Here is a 20,868-nt window from a genome sequence, read left to right as displayed (position 1 = left end):
GTTTGCTATTATAGAACTTTTGACAGAGTTGGAGGATGTTTAAACATTGAATTGGGTTACTGCCTTCTTGGAAGATTTCCAAAACTAGTTGAATTGGCTCAGTCATGTTTTGGCCTAAAGACAGAGAGCTGGACTGTATGACTTTCCCATCCTTTCCTGCTCTGTGATACCCTGATTGTCCTTTGAGGTGCTGAATAAAGGAATAAAGCATCTCAGCTTTTCCATCTATAAACTAAGGATGTTAACACTTGCCACTCTCCCACTTTGTAACTGACCTGGGAAGTGCAGCTATGTGATCTACAGCTAGACATTTAGAGATGAATGGAAACCACTCCCCTTGGACAGTTCTCTGACCCGTTAATGTTATCTAAACCATATAGCACTTTCTAATAGGTTCTGAATATGAGTAGATAGTAGTGGTGATGGAGTAGCGGAGCAAGGTAGTGTAACAGTGAGGAGGGCTGAGTAGACAAAACTTACCGAGGACATCGCTCCCTCAGGCTCTGGCAAAGTGACTGGATGTACCAGGTTCCCTCTGCAGGATTTCGGTAGGAAACACAGTTATTCACAGTGGCCATCCCCAGCAGAAAGTCAGCCTCATCCGGGATATATCTCGCCTGAGGTGATGATAAATCCATTTCTAAATAGGGTTGCTCCTCTGAATCAGTCTCAACAGGTATACCTTTCTGGTAGTTATCCCCCTGACAAGCCTGAATAAAAAACACTTTGGGTTTTCCAGCAAGGGAAGGGCACTTCAAACCAGTGAACTGAGATGTCAGCTCATAGATGGGGGCCTCCTTGCCATCAGTGCCGTAGATGATGCCCTTGTCTCCATGGGAGAGGATACAGCAGATGAAGCAGTCCATGTTACTGTGGTCCATGAGTTGGTAGATTTTCAAAATCTCATAGATTTGCTGTACTGTGCAGTCATTGTGGGGCTTGATCTCAAAATGAAGCTCTTCAAAGGTCGTGGTCAAAGCCCCTGAAAAGTGAAATTTGAACAGTCACGTTATACCACAGTAATTCACAGACCAGAGCTGGAGAGCACAGTGGGCATAACATTGATAGATAAGAATTTGAACCAGAAATTCAAGACCAAAACTCTCTATATTTGTAGCTGGATTCTGCAGGCTTCTAATATTTATTGCCACCAGCTAAAAACATTCTCAAACCCCGAAGCAAATGAGAAAGGAGAGAGTGTTATTGTTGGTCTGTTTTCTCTACTAAACTAGTTTACAAGATGGGTAAGCTATCATTTAGGCTTACTACTCAACCAATTTTAAAAACAATTATATTATTTACATAATCAGAAAAAAAAACAATTTTTGAATAAAAGATCCAACTTATTTTATCCTAAACCTTCTCAAAATTATGTATGTATAGCAAAATAAAAGATATGAATTAATAAAATAGAACTAGAAGACCTTTTACAAAAGGTTATCCCCTCTCTATCCCTCCCTATTACCTAGTCACATTCCATGAAGGCAACCACTTTCAGTTTTTAACCACTTTTTTTTCACATTAACCTCCATTTCGTAATGAATTTGGGTACACTGCTAATTACTCATTTATAAATTTTAGACTTTCACATTGAGTTCTTATTATGGAGAATAAGCATTTGGTGCTCTTACTCAATTATTTACAATTTTTGGTTGAATCCATAGTAATATTTTAATTTTTTAAAATATATTTTTAGAAAAGGTCTCACTCTGTCACCCAGGCTACAGTGCAGTGTCACAATCTCAGCTCACTGCAACTTCTGCCCCCCAAGTTCAAGCAATTCTCCTGCCTCAGCCTCCCAAGCAGGTGGGACTACAGGCACGCACCACCACACCCAGCTAATTTTTGTATTTTCAGTAGAGACAGGGTTTCGCCATGTTGGCCAGGCTGGTCACAAACTCCCAGCCTCAAGTGACCCACCCACCTTGGCCTCCCAAAGTGCTGGGATTGTAGGCATAAGCCACCACCTCTGGCCCATAGTAATATTTCTATTATTAAGACTATGTAAACATAATGTTATTTCATTATGTTTCCTTTCTTATTAACCTTTTTGCCTTTCCTGGAATTCGTAATTGTATTATTTTTTCATCTGCTTTGTTTCCTATATGCTTAACACTATTTTTTCTCCAAGTGCTCTAATGGATCTTGCCAAAATCTTTCAATATTTTTAGGCTGCTTATCTGACTCATTTTTATTTCTTCCTGGAAAACTTTTCATCCAGAGCACTGCATCCTTCTGCTGTAATACCAACTGGCTGTTCCATAGGCCAGATGAATTTCTCTTCTCCTGGGACATCTCTCTGTCTCTTCCATAGTAGGTTCCCTGTTTCCTCCATCTATGACTTCCTCTGTCTTATCAGTTTCCTTTGCTGGATCATAACCATGAGGAGTACATTTTTTGAGCCCTTGTATGAGTCTTTACTGAGTTCTATTTTCAAAAGCATTTTTCCTCAGAATTCCAAAGGCCTTTCTTCACAGTCTTTTAGCTTTCAGTGTTGCTAGAGAGAAGACCTTTTCATTCCTGATACTTTACATATTTGGCTTACTTTTTTCTCTTTCCAGAAGCTTCTAGGGTATGATATGTTTGGAAGTGAATCTTAATCCATTATACCCTTTCAATCTGGAGACTGTGTCATTTTGTTCTTGGAAAGTTCCATTTCCCCTTTCTCTGTCCTTTCTTTCTGGAACTCTTATTGTCAAAAATTGGACATCCTTGATTTAGCTTCAAATTTTCTTATCTTTTGCTTCTATTTTCTATTTTTGTCTTTTTATCCTACTTTCTGAGACTTTATCTTCTACTTTATTGAATTTTTCATTTTGGTGCTCATATTTTTAATTTTCAAGGAGTCTTTCTTGTTCTGTCCCTTTTTCATAACATCTTGTTCTTTTATGGACCTTTAACTAACTCTCTAAGAATACTAAATACCAATATTAAGCATGAAAAAAGGTTGCTTTTTTCTCAACATTATCTTTGTTTCATTCATATTCTGTTTCATGTTTTTCTTGTTGTTTGCATTGCCTCTCATTTATCTAGTAATTTATTTATTTATTTGAGACGGAGTCTTGCTCTGTCACCCAGGCTGGAGTGCAGTGGTATGATCTCAGCTCACTGCAACTTCCACCTCCCAGGTTCAAGTGATTCTTCTGCCTCAGCCTCTGTAGTAGCTGGGATTACAGGCACCCGCCACCATGCCCGGCTAATTTTTGTATTTTTAGTAGAGATGGGGTTTCACCATGTTGGTCAGGCTGGTCTTGAACTCGTGACCTCAGGCGATTCGCCTGCCTCGACTTCCCAAAGTGCTGGGATTTACAGGCGTGAGCCACCGTACCCAGCTGCCTCTCTTTTGTATTAGAGCCTTTCTTCAAATGCCTGCTGACCTTTGGTTGTCCATTCATAAATTGACTAATTAGTCCATTAAAAAGTCGACTGAAAGCTCTGTGTTTGTGGATGTGGTTTGTTCACGGATGGACTTCATAGCAAGATGATTGGTTTGGGACCTGATCATTTCATTAGGAGACCTCCAGATGTCAGCTTTCAGCTTCTCCAGAGGTAAATCTGTATCTGCTGCCAGTGTCTTGGAACCAAGTTGGTTTAGAGATCTGACTCCATGCCACCAGTAGGTTTTCTTCAGTCTCTGTGTTCAGTAAAATGCTTCATTGCTTCCTTTGCTGGGCCTGGCACACCGAAGTGTAGAGCCTCTCTGGTTCAGTTTTATGAGAAAACAAACTTCCTGTTCCTTATGATGGTAGAATAAGAATAGTTCCTGGCTCTATGAGAGGGAGGTATGAATCAGAGGATTGTATAGGCTTATATAGGCTTTCAGAGAATCTTCCTGTTTTCTGCTCATTGCCTCACCTACACTTTGTACCTCCAATTGCTGAATTTTTCCAGGATTCTGTGGGGTAAATAGGCTTGCCTCCTTTCTGTGTTCCCTTCTGTAATCAGTGAGGTTGTAGCTTTCTCTGTTAAGTCAATTACCTCTACTCTTTTTTTTCAACTCCCCCAAATTGTTGGAAACCTTTCATTAGCTATTGTCTCCATTCCTGTTCTCTTGATCCTTGTTGGATTATTCCTTTTTTATTCCTTCTCCAGCATTTTGTCCCTGTCAGCACATCAGAGCTAAACATAAGTCATCAGTCAAAAGACAGTCTCAGCCAGGCGCAGTGGCTTACACCTGTAATCCCAGCACTTTGGGAGGCCAAAGCGAATGGATCACCTGAGGTCAGGAGTTCAAGACCAGCCTGACCAACATGGTGAAACCCCATCTCTACTAAATACAATTAACTGGGTGTGGTGGCACATGCCTGTAATCCCAGCTACTTGGGAGGCTGAGGCAGGAGAATCACTTGAACCTGGGAGGCAGAGGTTGCAGTGAGCCAAGATCATGCTATTGCACTCCAGCCTGAGCAACAGAGTGAGACTCTGTCTCAAAAAAAAAAAAAAAAAATACAGTCTAGCATTAGGAATAGAAAAAAAATAACTGAAATGCAATAGGCCCTTGTTGATTTGGAAGCACTTTGGCAAGACTAATACAGTGTGTTGGTTCTGTGAAAAAAATTCTGATCCTTTGGAAATGTGGAATGTTGATTAAAAAAAAAAATGACTGTAAAGCAAGTCTGAAGGCACTGAAGCAGGACAGAAGGGAGTCTCTCAGGACAAATGACTTCTGCAGCTGGGTCTCCTACTTTTACTCATTCAGCATTAAAACATAAGAACAGGAACAGAAAAAGCAGGACACACAGACTCGAATGCCTACCAGAGACTAGTCGATCATGGGACCATTATAAGTAAATGAACTGCCAGAAATAGAAGCAAATGTTATTTTAATAGAAATGTTTTAATTTTAAAAGAATACAAATCAAGGGTCCGAAATGTTTTTTTCAATACCAAGCGCATAATGACAAATGATGTAATCAATGGACTTAATCTCTGTGCCTTTTTAAAGGCTTAGATTTGCTTAAATAAACAAATCATATGTTAACAGGGACCAGGTATAGTGGCCCACACCTGTAATCCCAGCACTTTGGGAGGCCGAGGCAGGCGGATCACTTGAGGTCAGGAGTTCAAGACCAGCCTGGCTAATATGGCAAAACCGCATCTCTACTAAAAATACAAAAATTAGCTGGGTGTGGTGGTGTGTGCCTGTAGTCCCAGCTACTTGGGAGGCTGAGGCAGGAGAATCACTTGAACCGGGGAGATGGAGGCTGCAGTGAGCTGAGATCGCACCACTGCACTCCAGCCTGGGCAACAGAGTGAGACTTTGTCTCAAAAAAAAAATGTCAATAGGGGCCATTACAGAGTCCTGATGATTATAATCAGTCTACATTAATTTTCTAAACTTACCTCCATTTGCAAAACAAATCAATAATTGATGTCATGCCTGATGAACACTATATTCAAAAGTTCTTTGATCAAATCAAAATTATTAATATCTCAATGGTGATGGGTGATTTTTATTTTTTGTTGTTGTAGTCACTTTTTATATTCACATACTACAAATTGTTTTTTCATTTAACTTGTAAGTTCTGATCTTAGCTTAAATTGGCTTAGCAAAAGAATTGCTAACCAGTTTAATATTTAATACTTGAAAATGTTATTTCTGTTAAGAACCCACAATTTCTGCTGCACTTAACAGCCCAACCTGTAAAAATGCAGCCTCTATAAAAGCTTTGATACCACAGCAATTTCATCACCTAATGCACTCCATAGAAGCACTATGCATTTAGCCGAATTCAAAACAAAGCTTATTACTGCTTTTCATTATGTCTTTTAGTAAGATTTGATATTTTATATTTATACATACATTGCTTTTATTTAAAAAATTAATTTAAAAAAAAGCAAGAAACTGATAAATGTATAAGAATGTTCTTTACCTCCACAGGGAAATATGTTTACATCCATTTTCTTGAAACGTGGCCCTTTTGGTATAGCTTTTGTTCTCTCCCTTTTGATTTAAAAAAAAGGCATAAGAAATATTTCACTTTTCTCTTTTGGGTTCTACTGTACCTGCATCCAAGTGTGTTCCATTCCTGTCCCTAATGCTGTGAAGTTTGGGCACTTTCTCCCGTGCTTTTGTAAAATCGTAATTGTTGATGATCAGACAGTATCCTCGAGGTTTGCTTTTCATTTGGTAAACTTTGTCCAAAGTCTGGAAAACAAAAACCCAACCCAGGAGCTGACTCTGTGGGTTAAACACTAGAGATGTAAACAAACAACTCCCTAGTACGAGGACGTGCTTTCCATTGCACCACCCCAACTTGGGGTCGTTTCCTTGAAGAACTAGTTTCTACATATTTCCTTCACACAGGACCCCTCAGACTGCTGCCCCATCGTTGTAAAGTCAGTGTCCCAATACCTGGGCCTCCTGAGCACTTTGCACATATATTAATATTGTTGTCATTATATTGTATTATTGTTTGTTCTCATTTCTGCTTCCCATACTATACAGAAGACTCCTTGAGGTTGATAACATCTGTGCCAGGGACTACGGTGTATTAACTTGTGAGAGCTCAATCAAGAGTCACTGAATGAATGAACGTCTTTGGCTGCCCCCACGCCATGACTTGTGATTCTCTTGACTGTCTACTGAACTCATCTGTGCTTCATGGCTAACAGCTGAGGGTCTCCCATTCATGCATTGCACAGTGTGGTCCCAGGATTTTAAAGGTGATGGCTTAACCCAGCTCTCAGGACCACGGTGGCTGCTGGGAAGAGATGGGCTGGTCAGGGAGGTCCTGGCTACACTGTAGGTTATGGTATCCAAACTGTAGTACCTGATAGTACTGGCCAGGGATGGCCCTGTGTCCTATTCATTCTCCTAGGGCTGTTTCAGTGCTGAGATACTCAGCATTTACTTGGAGGTCTGAGTAGCCCCTTGAGGTGGAGAAAAGGATTCCAGGCTAGGAAGCCCAATTCCTGCCTCTACTTCACCTTATGACTTTGGGCAAGTAACCTGTTATCTTAATATGTTAACTCTAAGATATTAAATATTTGATTAAGTTTGTACCAAGTATGTTAAGTTTTTATTATTTACTGTTAAGTGTTCTAAGTATTTGTTAAGCATATTAAGTGTATTTACTGAGATATTAAGACACCAAGATTTGGCCAGGCACAGTGGCTAGTACCTATAATCTCAGACTTTGGGAGGCCAAGGCAGGAGGATTGCTTGAGGCCAGGAGTTCAAGACCTGGCTTGGCAACGTAGCAAGACCTCTGTCTCAATAAAACATTAAAAAAGGAAAAAGATACTAAGATTTACTAAAATATTAAGACAGTGTTTTTAGCTGTTCAGTGGGGACAATGCTTGTAGCATGCTATACTGTTTAGAAAGTACCACATTACTTGGGTTAATCCTTGACTTTCAGATGAAAGAGGTCTGGTAATTTTCTCAGGAGCCCACACTAGTGAATAATCTCTCTCAAGCCTACTTCAGATATTCAGGATTTCCTCTTCTTCCTACCGTGAGGAGGAGCAAATGGGCTAATAAGTCAGGATGTATTTGGTGGATTATTGGTTACATAAAGAGAAGTTATTATGCCTAAAAAGTACATGTTTCTGCTGGTTCACTGAGATGGCTAGATTATGAGAGTTTGCTGCTTACACCTAATCACAAAGGAGAAGCATTTTTGAAATATTAAGCTAAAGGAAAAGGCTTTGCTTTTTCCATTCCTGCTAGACTCTTTCTCCAAACCACTCCCCCATCCAGACTGGCATGGCTGCTAGAAGATTTGGTAGGAGGCTTCTTATCCCCTCCACCCTCCAACTATTCCAGTATCTTCATCTCGGGTCTTAAAATTCAAATGCATAGAAAACTGAAGGAGTCACATTTTAAAAATTAAGTCATATTTTTAACTTGTTTTTTTTTGGTTAATTTTTTCTACAGTTCTCAAAATTTTCAGTAAGTTTCTGCCCCTTATCAGTTTATCTGGCAGCAAAAAAAAAAAAAAAAGCTAACAAATTAAACAACTAGAATCTCTAATGTAAAAAGAAAAAGGATTTGGAGGTTTCCATCTACCTGTGATTCACTATCCTGTTCTCTTGGAGAGTCCGAGATTGTCATTACCCCACACAACTCCTCCACTGCAAACAACGAAGAGACACATCTAGAATGAGACATGGCAGGAAAGGTACACTGGTAATGAAATACGTAGCACATAGGACAACATAAGGTCTTTTTTAAGAGGAAAATTCAAGCTGGGCACAGTGGCTCACGCCTGTAATCCCAGTACTTTGGGAGGCCAAGATGGGCAGATCACTTGAGGTCAGGAGTTCGAGACCAGCCTGGCCAACATGGTGAAATCCTGTCTCTACTAAAAGTACAAAAAAATTAGCCGGGCATGGTGGTAGACACCTGTAGTCCCAGCTACTCAGGAGGCTGAGGCAGGAGAATCACTTGAACTTGGGAGGCAGTGGTTGCAGTGAGCTGAGATCGCACCACTGCACTCCAGCCTGGGTGACAGAGTGATACTCTGTCTCAAATAAATAAAAGAAATAAAATGAAAATTCACAGACTACCATGAATATCATCTCCTTTCAAGCCAGAGAGATTCTGCAAGCAGGGCAATTAACATACTTCTGGAAACACAAGATCAAGTTGTCTCCTCGCCAAAGAGAAAAGCATACCAAGAAATGCCATAATTTTATATTGCTCCACATGGCCAGGTTGAATTTTTGTGGTATTTGTGAGATACTCATTAATAAAGCCACTAGCTCAGGATGAATTAATGATTTAGTACTTTACTCCTTAAAGTATTCTTAAGGCCTTGGGCTCAGCAGGCAGAGGGGAAAGGGAAGGACAGCCTGCATAGACATTAATCTTCAAAATACATTTGAGTGATCCAAAACGTATTTTACACACACACACCACACAGAGCCGAGGTAAAAATACAATAAAAATATTCATATTAATATGAATGGAGTGATGGCATTCTTGGACTTCTAAAAATTTCTCTGAATTTAAAATCATCTTTAATTAGTATATATAATTTTTCTAATCAGAAAGAATACTTTATTAATTGCCTATAGTCCCAGCACTTTGGGAGGCCCAGGTAGGTGGATGGCTTGAGCTCAGGAGTTCAAGATCAGCCTGGGCAACATAGCGAAACCCCATCTCTACAAGACATACAAAAATTAGCCGGGCATGGTGGCTTGTGCCTGTGGTCCCAGCTACTCAGGGGGTTGAGGCAAGAGGATCATTTGAGTCTGGGAGGTCGAGGCTGTGGTGAGCCAAGATTGCACCACTGCATTCCAGCCTGGGGGACAAAGTAAGACACTGTCTCAAAAAAAAAAAAAAAAATATTTGATTAATCAAAATTTTGAAGGAGATCGTTGAGAGCTCTCTCTCTTGGTTCAGCCTCGCTTACCAGGTAGAAAAAGTGAAAGGAAGTTGAAAGGAGTGACTTAGTGTAGAAGGTGTTGAAAGAGGAAGTGACTTAACCAAGAAAATTATGAAACATAATTTAAATCCAGCTACTCAGTGCATAACATGAGCAGCACGTCAAGGAGAAAAAAAAAAAGCCACATAGAAAAAATGATGTTAAATTACTTATTACTGACTAACTCTGCACCTATTTCAAACTTGCCAGCCTGGGCTGCAGGTCTTAGGAGAGCAGGTGCGGCCGGACGCAGTGGCTCATGCCTGTAATCCCAGCACTTTGGGAGGCCAAGGCAGGCGGATCACCTGAGGTCAGGAGTTTGAGACTAGCCAGGCCAATATGGTAAAACCCCATCTCTAATAAAAATACAAAATTAGCCAGACGTGGTGGTGCGCGCACCTGTAATCCCAGCTTCTCAGGAGGCTGAGGCAGGAGAATTGCTTGAACCTGGGAGGCGGAGGTTGCAGTGAGCTGAGATGGTACCACTGCTCTCTAGCCTGGGAAACAAAGTAAAACTGTCTCAAAAAAAAAAAAAAAAAAAGAAAAAGTAGAGCAGGCACGTTAAGACGTGCATGTGGTAGAGGGCTGTGGGGAGGACACACGCAGGTACCAGAGAGTAAATTAACTAAATCTTGAAAATGTATCTCCAAGTATTACCATTTGAAAATTCATCAGGATTTCCTTCAAGGCTGCTTCTTCTCTCTGAATTAAAAGGGGAAACCCCAAACAATATTTGATTAGAAACAACTGTGATATGCAGAGATTTGTCAGTTTCAATTTTAGAGTAGGTTTTGCCGATTCCCGGCTGTCAGGTTGTTTCTACCTCTGCTGAATTCTTCATAGTCGTTAATTATCTTCAGCAGGCTCTTGTTGATTTGGGCACAGACTCTTTTCAGGATGTCCAACTTTCCTTCTCCCAGGATGACCCTCTTCTCCATCTCTATGAAAATATCCAGCAGGTTCTAAGAGGAGGAGAAATAAAGTTGGGAATCTGGATTGAGCCCTACTGGTTTTTAGATTAGATTTTTTTTTTTTTTAACTTCTACTTTCTCCAACCAAGGACCTGCCCTTGCTTCCCAAGTTTCTGACAGTTTCTGCTGGTCTCTCACAGCCAGCAGGCTACCAGAGAAGCGATGCCATGTTTTCTGGCCCAGAAGAACAGAAGTGAGAGGATAAAGGAGAAGCCATGTCAGACGTCACCCAGTCCCCAGGCCCTGTGCTCAAATCTCCTGCGAATGCATTACTTGGGGACTGTGAAACAACCTGAGACAGCAGCCCGGTCATCATGGTGACACCCTGGGGATGGCCTCACCCCCAGCATTGCCTCTCCAGACCTGAGTACATACAGACACACAGACACACACATACACACAGACACCACATGCACATACACACACAGATACAACACACACAGAGTATACTCAGTGATACACACACAGGGGCATAAATACAATACACACTACACAACACACAGACACACATACCACACAGAACACACACACACAGACACACACACCACTTATAGAGACACACAGAGATACATCACACACAAATACAGACACACACTATACACAGAGAAAGGCACACACAGACACAGAGATACACATACAACACAGACATGCAAAACACACACAGAGACACACAACACAGAGACACAAAACACAGACACACAACACACAGACACAATATACACACAGAGTTTCAGGTCCCAGGTTGTTTCGGGGACTGCAGAAGCGGAGGAAGTGTCTCGGACCCACCGCTGTCTTTCCCAGCTCTGCCGGGTCTCAGGCTGGGCTGCATCTGCACAACCAGCCTCCTTCTCCCGGCCTCTGACTCTTCCTTGCTCCCAATAGTTAGCATGAGCAGCACTTCAGTCTAAAGGAATCACATCTGTAACACTCGTGCTGACAACTTTCTTCTTCTAGTTAAAAAGTTAGAATCCAGGTTGCTTTTACCAAAATACCCCCTCTCTTTGGTCTCAGAAATGCTCCCTGGCTAACCAAGTCTCAGGACTAAATCTCAGTAAGATACCAGGTCTTACCATGTCATCATCCAGTTTGCATTTGGAGATTTCCTTTTGCAAAAGAAACTTAAAAGACTTCAATTCTGATCTGCTCACTTCTTCTGAAATCTGATACAGCATGACCCTGTGGTGGGACATGGAGACATTTTAGAAAACTTTTCCCAAATAATTTCCCATTTGATATATGGAGTCACGGTGGGCTTGATTCCAAAGGCCTCCCTTCAACATAAAGCCAGTTAATGGCATGGTTTATGAGTTGAGCCCTTGGAAAGAGGCTGGTGTACTGACACAGAAGTCCACTGGCTCCTCCCCGACTTTCCCACCCTTAACAATTTAAAGTTCTATCAACTTTTCTTTCAGTTTATTTCAGTTAAGTAAATCTTGTTTTCCTTTTTTTTTCTGTAAAATCAAGATTTTGTTGCAATAGAAAAAAGCTTTGCCTTTTGGAAATTATGCTTTTCAAAATGCACATTGGCTCATGACTTCCCTAATCAAAACTGGTCAGTATTCTCCCAGTCGTTATCTTCAGTAAGAAGGCCAAGCATTCGGTTCTGGAATACAAAGTCTCCGAATACAGACCAGACAGCAAACACTAAAGGACCTGAAGCCAAACACACTCAGCTGCCCTCCCCTCACCCCTTTCCGCGGTGCCCCTACACCCCATCCCCTTGTCTATCTGCACACGCCCATCCACGAACAATCAGCTCAAGCATTGCCTGAGCATCCTCAAAGCTGCATTCACTCCATTATGACTTAGTAACCCCAAAAGGATAACATACATAATTGTCTGTTGGCCTGGTGCAGTGGTTCATGCCTCTAATTCCAGCGCATTAGGAGGCCAAGGCAGGAGGAGAATCACTTGAGCCCAGGGGTTTGAGACCAGCCTGGGAAACATAGCAAGATCCCATCTCTACCAAAAATATTTAAAAAATTAGCTGGGTGTGGTGGCATGCACCTGTGGTCGCAGCTACTCCAGAAGCCGAGGTGATAGGATCACTTGAGCCCAGGAGGTTGAGGCTGCAGTGAGCTGTGATCATGCCACCACACTAAAAATAAAAACAAAAAAGAATTGTCTGTTTAGAAACTGTTCAAGTCCCCTAATGGCCAGGTCCGTACCCTTTTTATTTTCATAAACCCAGAGGGTTGTGAGGTGCAATGTTTGAGTGCTGCGGACCCAGGCTACTGGTGTTGGAGCCTTGGTTCCACCATCTTTGAGCAGCGTTAACTTTAGACATGTTATACATTTTTTCCTCGTCCATAGACTGAAGATAATTATCCGTAACCACATCACAGGAAGGTGTCGAGGGTTACACAAATAAGTTTATGTGAAGTACTTAAACCAATCTTTGGCAACACACTAAGTGCTCAATGAGTGATGGGTGTTACTATTTCCTAATCTATGCCTATCACATTTATGTGATAGACACATTTAGGCTGGCACATTTAGGCTGTTGGAATATGCTTGTCGAATAGGTGAACAGAGGAATGTTTTAGAAGTCAGCCAACCTTTCAATACTATGGTGTAAAGGAAAATAATTTTAATACAAAAACATGTTGACTTTAAAATTTAATTAGAAAAGTAAAACTCTGAAAATGAAAATGGCATAGAAACAGAAATTACTCAGTATTACCATCTGCCTTATCTTCCTTCTCCTGGACTCTCTACCCTAGAAGTGTTTATCTAAAGCTTTCAGTTTGGCCAAAATTGGATCTAATCCAAAGCTACTCTGACTCACCTTTATTACAAGGTATTTACCCTTTTGCTTTCCTCATTATTGAAGGCTACAGGCTTTCTTGTACCATCACTGTTTAGTAATGAACCTGAATAGTTTATAAGATACTTATTTTATAGGTAGCAATTATAACTGGAAAATAAAATGTCTAGTGTTTTCTTATAATGGTAAGTGGCCACCCTAGCGTATTTATTAGCTCCTGGCTAGTATTCAATGATAATGAACAAGCAGTAAGTCAGGATTGCACTGACCCTTTTATCTCTAAGCCAATACGTTAAAGATTTTAAGAGAGATCCTGCCTTATTAATAGATGATCGATCCTCCACCAGAAACGTACGGACTGTGTCTGGCACTGGCTGTTTGCTTCAGCCCAGCTCATGCGGCAAAAGTGGAACCTTCAAAGGACCAAGATGGTGGGCACAAGATGAGACCCCCTTGGCTTTCCTAGTTCTGGGGCTGTGGGTTTTTAGGACTAACTGGTGCCTTAATGAATAAGTTCCTTATGAAGACTTCACAATGCTAGTAAACCAAAGCTATCTAGTGTACTGGTTGAATAGTGTTCTCCCTTCTTCCCCAAAATTCATGTCGACCTGGAATATGAGAATGCGACCTTATGTGGACACAGGACATTTGCAGATAAAATCTCATTAAGATGAGGTCATGCTGGCCAGGTGCAGTGGCTCATGCCCATAATCCCAGAATTTGGGAGGCCGAGGTGGGCAGATCGCATGAGCCCAGGAGTTCAAGACTAGCCTGGGCAACATTTCGAAACCCTATCTCTACAAAAAATACAAAAATTAGCCAGACATGGTGGCGGGTGCCTGTAGTCCCAGCTACTCAGGAGGCTGAGGTGAAAGGATTGCTTGAACCCAGGAGGCAGAGGTTGCAGTGACCTGAGATCATGCCACTGCACTCCAGCTTGGGCGATGTAGTGAGACTGTCACACACACACACACACACACACACACAAAGATGAGACCATACTGGATTAGGGTGGGCCCTAATTCCTAATCCAGTGACTGTCTCCTTATAAGAGGGAGATTTAGACACAGAGAAGGGAACATAGGCAGAGACTGCTGTGCCTCATCTGTAACACAAGGAGCACCGAGGAGTCCTGCACCCATCAGAAGCAGGGAAAGGCATGAAAAAGATTCTTCCTCGGAGCCTCTTAAAGGGAACCAACACTGTTGGCATCTTGATTTCTGACTCAGGCCTCCAGAACTATGAAAATACATTTTAAAAACTGTTTTAAACCGGCTAGTTTGTGTTACTTTGTTACAGCAGCCCTAGGAAACTTATACACCCAAAATATCTCTTTCTTTTTTTTTTTTTTTTTTTTTTTTGAGACAGAGTTTCACTCTTGTTGCCCAGGCTGGAGTGCAGTGGCACGATCTCAGCTTACTGCAACCTCCACCTCCTGGGTTCAAGCGATTCTCCTGCCTCAGCCTCCCAAGTAGCTGGGATTACAGGCATGAGCCACCACGCCCAGCTAATTTTTGTATTTTTAGTAGAGACAGGGTTTCACCATGTTGGCCAGGCTAGTCTTGAACTCCTGACCTCAGCTGATCTGCCTGCCTCAGCCTCCCAAAGTGCTGGGATTACAGGCATGAGCCACCTCACCCAGCCCAGAATATCTCTTTTGTCACTTAAAATCAAAATAGTCAAGCCTTGGCTGGGCATGGTGGCTCACACCTATCATCCCAGCACTTTGAGAGTCAAGGCAGGTGGATAACTTAAGGTCAGGAGTTCGAGACCAGCCTGGCCAACATAGTGAAACTCCGTCCTACTACAAATACAAAAATTAGCTGGGCATGGTGGCATGCACCTGTAATCCCAGCTACTCAGGAGGGTGAGGCAGGAGAATCACTTGAACCCTGGAGGTAGAGGTTGCAGTGAGCCGAGATCGTGCCACTGCACTCGCCTGGGTGATGAAGCGAGACTCCGTCTCAAAAACAAAACAAAAAATAGTCAAGCCTCAAAACAAAAAATCGTCTCTGAGAATAGAAAGACCAGAGCATTCAAGGGCTGGGCCATCAGAGGGCAGCAGCTGTCAGCCCTGACTGTGAACCCTTTCCATCTCACATGCCATAGTTATCAACAAGCAAACAGAGACAATGAAATGGGCCCAGAGCAAAGGCTTCAGTAGAAGTTTCCTGAAAGCAAAGCTAAAATTGCTTTAAGTAGTGTCCAATAATAGGAGATGTTGAAAGAGAGAAAGTGACAATGTGTTTCTGTTTTTAAAGTCTTGTCACAGCATCATGAAGTTGTAACTGAATGGGGTTTCTCTCTCACACCTTTGGTTACCCACTCTCCTAGGGTGGGGAGAAGCTGAGTTTTACAGCCTTTGGCAGGATGACCCAAGGTGCCACTGTCTTCCTATAGAAGCTTAGAACTGTCATACAGCCGGGCTCATGGGAGCTGCGCAGCCTCGGTGGGGACTGCCTAGCTGTATGTGCCAGGCCAGCGGCTTACAGCTCTGTAAAGAACTGTGTCATTCGAGTCTTTAAGTGTGGCAGAAAACCCTTAAATCCCATTGAAAATTTTCATAGCCATCCGCAAGCAGGTGGGAGGGGGATTTCAGGGTGGGAAGCTGTGATGCTTTACTCAATGGATGGGCAAAGTAAGCACACAATCTGGATATCGAGAGGCACCAAGATAAGAGAGGAAAAAAATGAGAACATTTAGAAAAACGCTATTATAACTTCAGCATACCTCTAAGTAATGTTTCACTTTGAAAAATAAAATTTTATTTTATGGTCTTAGCATTTTTATAGAATTATACATAAGGCCCCTAAATTTCTTAATCTGGCTCCAGTGGGACATCTTCCCAAAGCCTCCCAAGTGATACTGAATGTGGTTTCTCTCTTACGCCTTTGTTTACCCACTGTCTCTAGGGTGGGGAGAAGCTAAGTTTTACAGCCTTTAGCAGGACTACCCAAGGCACCACTGTCTTTCTGTAGAAGCTTAGAATTGTGGCACAGCTGGGTTCCCAGGCACTAGGCAGGGTACCACAAAGACAAGCCCCAATCAGCTCAGAGGTTGTCCATTCAACCCACACCTCCCAGTCCCACAATGGGAGTTTCCACCCACCTGTAGGCAGAAATCTGAGCCCTGCCTGGTGTCTGAAGTTCCCTTTCCATCTCCTCCTTTCTAGTGTTTAGGTAGGCAATCAGCAAATCCAGTCTATTAATTCGGAAGAGCAGCTCCTTCAGGAAGGACAGATTGCTTTCCTCCAACATTCTCTTTTCCTGGAGTCTCTGGAATAACATCAAGGCATCCTTGATGGGTTCTTGCTTCCTTTGTGGAATGTAGTCCAGGCTCAGGAACTTGAGGGAGGCCAGATCTTCACTGCCCAGTTGTTCCCCAATATCATAAAGATTTCTACTGAAGTCCATCTTTTCAAAAGGCAGGAGAATATAATCTAAGTCAAAATACAATGGTATGTTCAGATAAGGAAGAAAAGTACCATTTGCTGGCTTGTTCACCAAAGGCTACTGCAACTACTAGATACTGGTCATGGTGCTGTGAGCACAGGAGAGAAAAAAAGAACACCAGACAAGTTCCCTCTTACTGTTTAGGAAGGTAGACATACAAACAAGCCAATGGGCTGGGCGCGGTGGCTCACGCCTGTAATCCCAACACTTTGGAAGGCCAAGGCAGGCGGATCACGAGGTCAGGAGTTCAAGACCAGCCTGACTAACATGGTTAAACCCCATCTCTACTAAAAGTACAAAAATTAGCTGGGCGTGGAGGCACGCGCCTGTAATCCCAGCTACCCAGGACGCTGGGGCAGGAGAATCGCTTGAACCCGGGAGGTGGAGGTTGCAGTGAGTGGAGATTGCGCCACTGCACTCCAGCCAGGGTGACAGGGCAAGACTCTGTCTCACAAAAAAAAAAAAAAAAAAAAAAAAAAAAAACACAAGCCAGTGGTTAGAGGGTTGTGACCAGAGTGTGGTAGGGATGTAGAGGAAGAAAGCTTAACTTAGCCTGGAAGAAGGGCTTCCTGCGGGGAAGGGATTTTGGGGAGCATGTGAGAAAGCACAATTCTTACAGGAAACAATTCATGTAAAAGATGGAGGTAAGAACTTTCAAGTCCATTCAGGCAGGCACAAGGAGCTCAATAAAGTAACTACAAAGGGTCTGGGATGGAGAGTGATGGGACAAAGGGATGAAGCTCTAGCCAGGTACCATGTCACAAAAGGGCCGCATTACCATGGGGCAAGGGGTTTAGGCTTTGTCCTGGAGGTGATGAGGAGCTAAGAAAGGACTGTAAAAATGAGAATGACATTATCCAATTGGGAATTAACATTCAAAGTGCAAAGGACAGACTGGAAGACTTGGAGGCAGGGGACGTACTAGGACCTATTAGGACCAACATCCCCTTCAACCCCACCATCAATCCCCAAAGTCCATTATATCCCTCTGTATGTCTTTGCATCCTCATAGCTTAGCTCCCACTTTTAAGTGAGAACATATGGTATTTAGTTCTCTTTTTTTTTTTTTCTTTTTTTCTTTTGAGACGCAGTCTTGCTCTGTCACCCAAGCTGGAGTGCAGTGTCGCGATCTCGGCTCACTGCAACCTCCGCCTCCCAGGTTCAAGCAATCCTCCTGCCTTGGCCTCCCAGTAGTTGGGATTACAGGGACACACCACCACACCCAGCTAATTACTTAGAATAATGGCCTCCAGCTCCAAGATTAAATATTTTTTAAGTGACCCAAAGCTTTTGAGTTTTTAAGTGACCCAAAACTTTTAGTTTTCAAAGTCTTCCTTTCAAAAATATCCTTTCCTTCCATTCCCTGAAAGAAAATTTTTAAAAATCTTTTCCCCCTGCTGATTACAGCAGCAGTGGTTTTTTTGTGTGGAAATGGAAACCACAGAGCCTCTGGGGACTTAAGCTTCTGCGTTCTGCTGCCCTCATTCTTCCCAGCCCCTCACTCGTCCCCTACTCCCACCCCACTGCGATCATGTTTGTTCCGTGCAGGGAGTTGGTCCCCAGCCCTATCGGCGTCACCCTCCTGATAATAAACCACCCTCTCACTAGAATGGAAGCTCTGTGAGGGCAGAAAGTTTTGCGGGTTTATTTTTTATTCTTATTTTTATTTTTGAGACAGGGTCTCACTCTGTCACCCAGGCTGGAGTGCAGTGGTGCGATCTTGGCTCATTGCAACCTCCACCTCCCAGGCTAGAGCCATCCTCCCACCTCAGCCTGCTGAGTAGCTGAGACTACCAGAGCAAACTACCACACCCGGCTATTACTGGCTACTGTCTCAGGCTGCTGGCATGATCATTGTCTGGGCTTTCCTGAATGAATAGTAATAGCTATCTTAGAATGTTCAGTGTAGAAATAATCAGGTCTATTGCAAGTTGGCCAGAATTTCCAATAGATACTGCTGGCACGTGTCAATCATTGCTCTAGGTGCTGGGAATGCAGTAAAATAAACCAACGTGGCCCAGGAGTTCAGGTCTAATCTGGGCAAGACCCCAGGTAGCAATATCCCAACTCTTAAAAAAAAAAAGCAAAACCAAAACCAAACCAAAACAAAAAAAAAAAACAGATGGGTAATTTAGCCATCTCTGTCAAAATATAAAATTCACATAAAGTTTGGCCCACAATTTAACTGCCAAGAGTTTTTCCTACATTCACTTAAACATAAGTATACTCAAAACCATATACAAGGCTATTCATGGTAGCCTTCCTTGAAATAACAAAAGAGCAAAAACAACTGTTTATCAGCATTAGAAGATTTAGGCAAGCTATTAATCATATTCCAGGGAACTCTATTTGGCTACTAGAAAGAATAGGAAGATCAATGTGGTTGAGCATGTGTGATCTACATAATGTATTGATCGGTACATATTTTGTGTATTCACAGAAGAGCTCTGACAGAAAACACACAGTAAGTTCCTTCAATAATGTTAAAGAAAAGCAGAATTACACACAGATGTGGGCGTGCAGTGTGGGAAGGCTGATGGGTGGAGGTGACAGTGAGAGCTGCTTTATTTCCCATACCTTGCTGCACAGTTTGTACTGTTTGAATTTTTACCATGTACATGTATTACTTATTCTAAAAATATACCTAGTTAAAATCTTTATTTAAAAATCCATCCTTATTCATATGCTGAAAAAGATCTAAACTAGATCTAACCCTGTTTAGTGCCATTAGGTCAACTCTTTAAAATTTTTAATGCATTCTAACCTCTGTTAAAATCTCATCTTACAGAATAAAACCAACCAAAGAATCAAATGAAAGCAGGACTTCCTTTCCCCCATCCCTCAATTATTTTTTTCTGAAGATAACAATGCTTAGTGTATTCATTTTAGAAAATACAGAAAAGATAAAAAGGAAAATTAAAATTACGTATAATTCCACCATCCAAATATAAATGCCCAATAATATTTTACTCTTTCCTACCAAATATTTTATGCATACGCATTTTTCCTTATATTTGAACACATCATATCTCTGTAACATAAGTGGATTTTTCCACTGGTAAGTACATCTTGTAAGTACTTTCCTGTCTTTAGTTTTTCTTCTACAGCATGGGTTTTAATATCTGTAAAGCATTTAATCTTAGAGATGGGCTATAATTTACATAGCCAGTTCCTGATTACATTTAGGATGACATTAAAACGCAAATCTTTAAGTATACCTCTAATTATTTTCTTAGAATAATTTCCTAAAAGTAGTATTATTGGGTCAAAAGGAACAAACCTTTCTGAGGCTCTTGTTACATATTCAATAGCATTTTCTGACAGTATATAATAAAAATGAACACAATCCAAGGCTGAGATGACATGAATTTGGATATAATAAGATGGGCTCATAGCTCCGTCTTCCACAGCCATCTCATCTCACTCATTTCATTACCTTTTCAACAACGTGACAATGCTTTTTGAGTGGTTTCCCCATCAAATCATAACTGACATTTAGAAGGGAAAATGCTAACGTGGCTTCTTCTCTGGCCTAGGTGTTCCAGGATACACTGTCGGATGATAGTCGGCCTTTTCTGTTGTTTTTTGCTTACGTTACACATCCCTCTAGTCATAGTACCTAGAAAACAGTCACTTGCAAAGGATTTATGACACCATTAATAACGGGCCATCCAGCACTGTACAGGGAGAGACATCACATGGCCGTTCTTGTTTTATGGGACCTAGATTTTCTGCACGAGCTTATGGGCTAGAAACTTTGTTAAGCTAGTATTTTTTAAATAATGTACTTGTATTTTTGGTTCCTAAAAATAGTAAAAGTAACACTTGTTTCATAGAGAAAGTACAAAGAAGTATAAAAAGAAAATAAAAATTACTTAAAAACCTGCCATTTGGAAGTAATTCTTTGGTCACATTTTGTGGCCTTTTACCAATTTTTTTCCACATGTATATATAACATATGTAAATTTGAATATTTTGCCATGTAATACATATATTTTATATAATCTCTGCTGAATAGTAAATGCATATAAGTCTATTTGTATTACATAAGTATATTTATTATTTTATATATTTATGCCCCAAAGTATTTAAATATAAATATGTGTTTATAATAATCATATAAATAAATGATATATAAATGTTTATAACCTATATATCCATATAAACACAAAAATATTTTTTAACCTTATTTCACTAAAAGCCTCTGAAGAAACTACTATTATTGTCCCCATTTTTTTGTTGTGAAAAATCACGGCTTGGAAATAAGCTAGTAAGAGAGAGAGCCACAGCCAGATTTAAGCATCT

General features: G+C 41.4%; 1 protein-coding gene across 5 annotated transcripts in view; it reads right to left on the bottom strand.

Moving 5' to 3' along the window:
• The window catches only part of CASP8 (caspase 8), a 51,191-nt gene that overhangs the window by 2,427 nt on the left and 27,896 nt on the right, over positions 1–20,868 (bottom strand). Inside the window, exons 2-8 of one of the 5 annotated variants that reach the window (XR_004028019.1) lie at positions 16,220–16,550; positions 11,415–11,520; positions 10,197–10,335; positions 10,031–10,075; positions 8,014–8,078; positions 5,874–6,148; positions 481–982 (exon numbers count right to left, since the gene is read on the bottom strand). Coding sequence is in view for 4 of the 5 variants with exons in the window: in XM_012501878.2 (XP_012357332.2) it covers positions 481–982; positions 6,007–6,148; positions 8,014–8,078; positions 10,197–10,335; positions 11,415–11,520; positions 13,429–13,524; positions 16,220–16,524 (1,355 nt within the window). In the remaining variant the exon portion in view is untranslated. Of the gene's footprint in view, positions 1–480; positions 983–5,242; positions 6,149–8,013; positions 8,079–9,878; positions 10,076–10,196; positions 10,336–11,414; positions 11,521–13,428; positions 13,525–16,219; positions 16,551–20,868 lie in introns of those variants that run through there. The other 4 variants (XM_012501878.2, XM_003253918.3, XM_030803952.1 and 1 more) reach the window with 4 other exon arrangements.

The sequence above is a fragment of the Nomascus leucogenys genome, chromosome 22a (genome assembly GCF_006542625.1).
Source record: "Nomascus leucogenys isolate Asia chromosome 22a, Asia_NLE_v1, whole genome shotgun sequence".
In the NCBI taxonomy this organism is placed as follows: Eukaryota; Metazoa; Chordata; class Mammalia; order Primates; family Hylobatidae; genus Nomascus; species Nomascus leucogenys.
The sequence above is the reverse complement of the archived record's forward strand: the minus strand, read 5'-3'. Positions and strand labels throughout refer to the sequence as shown.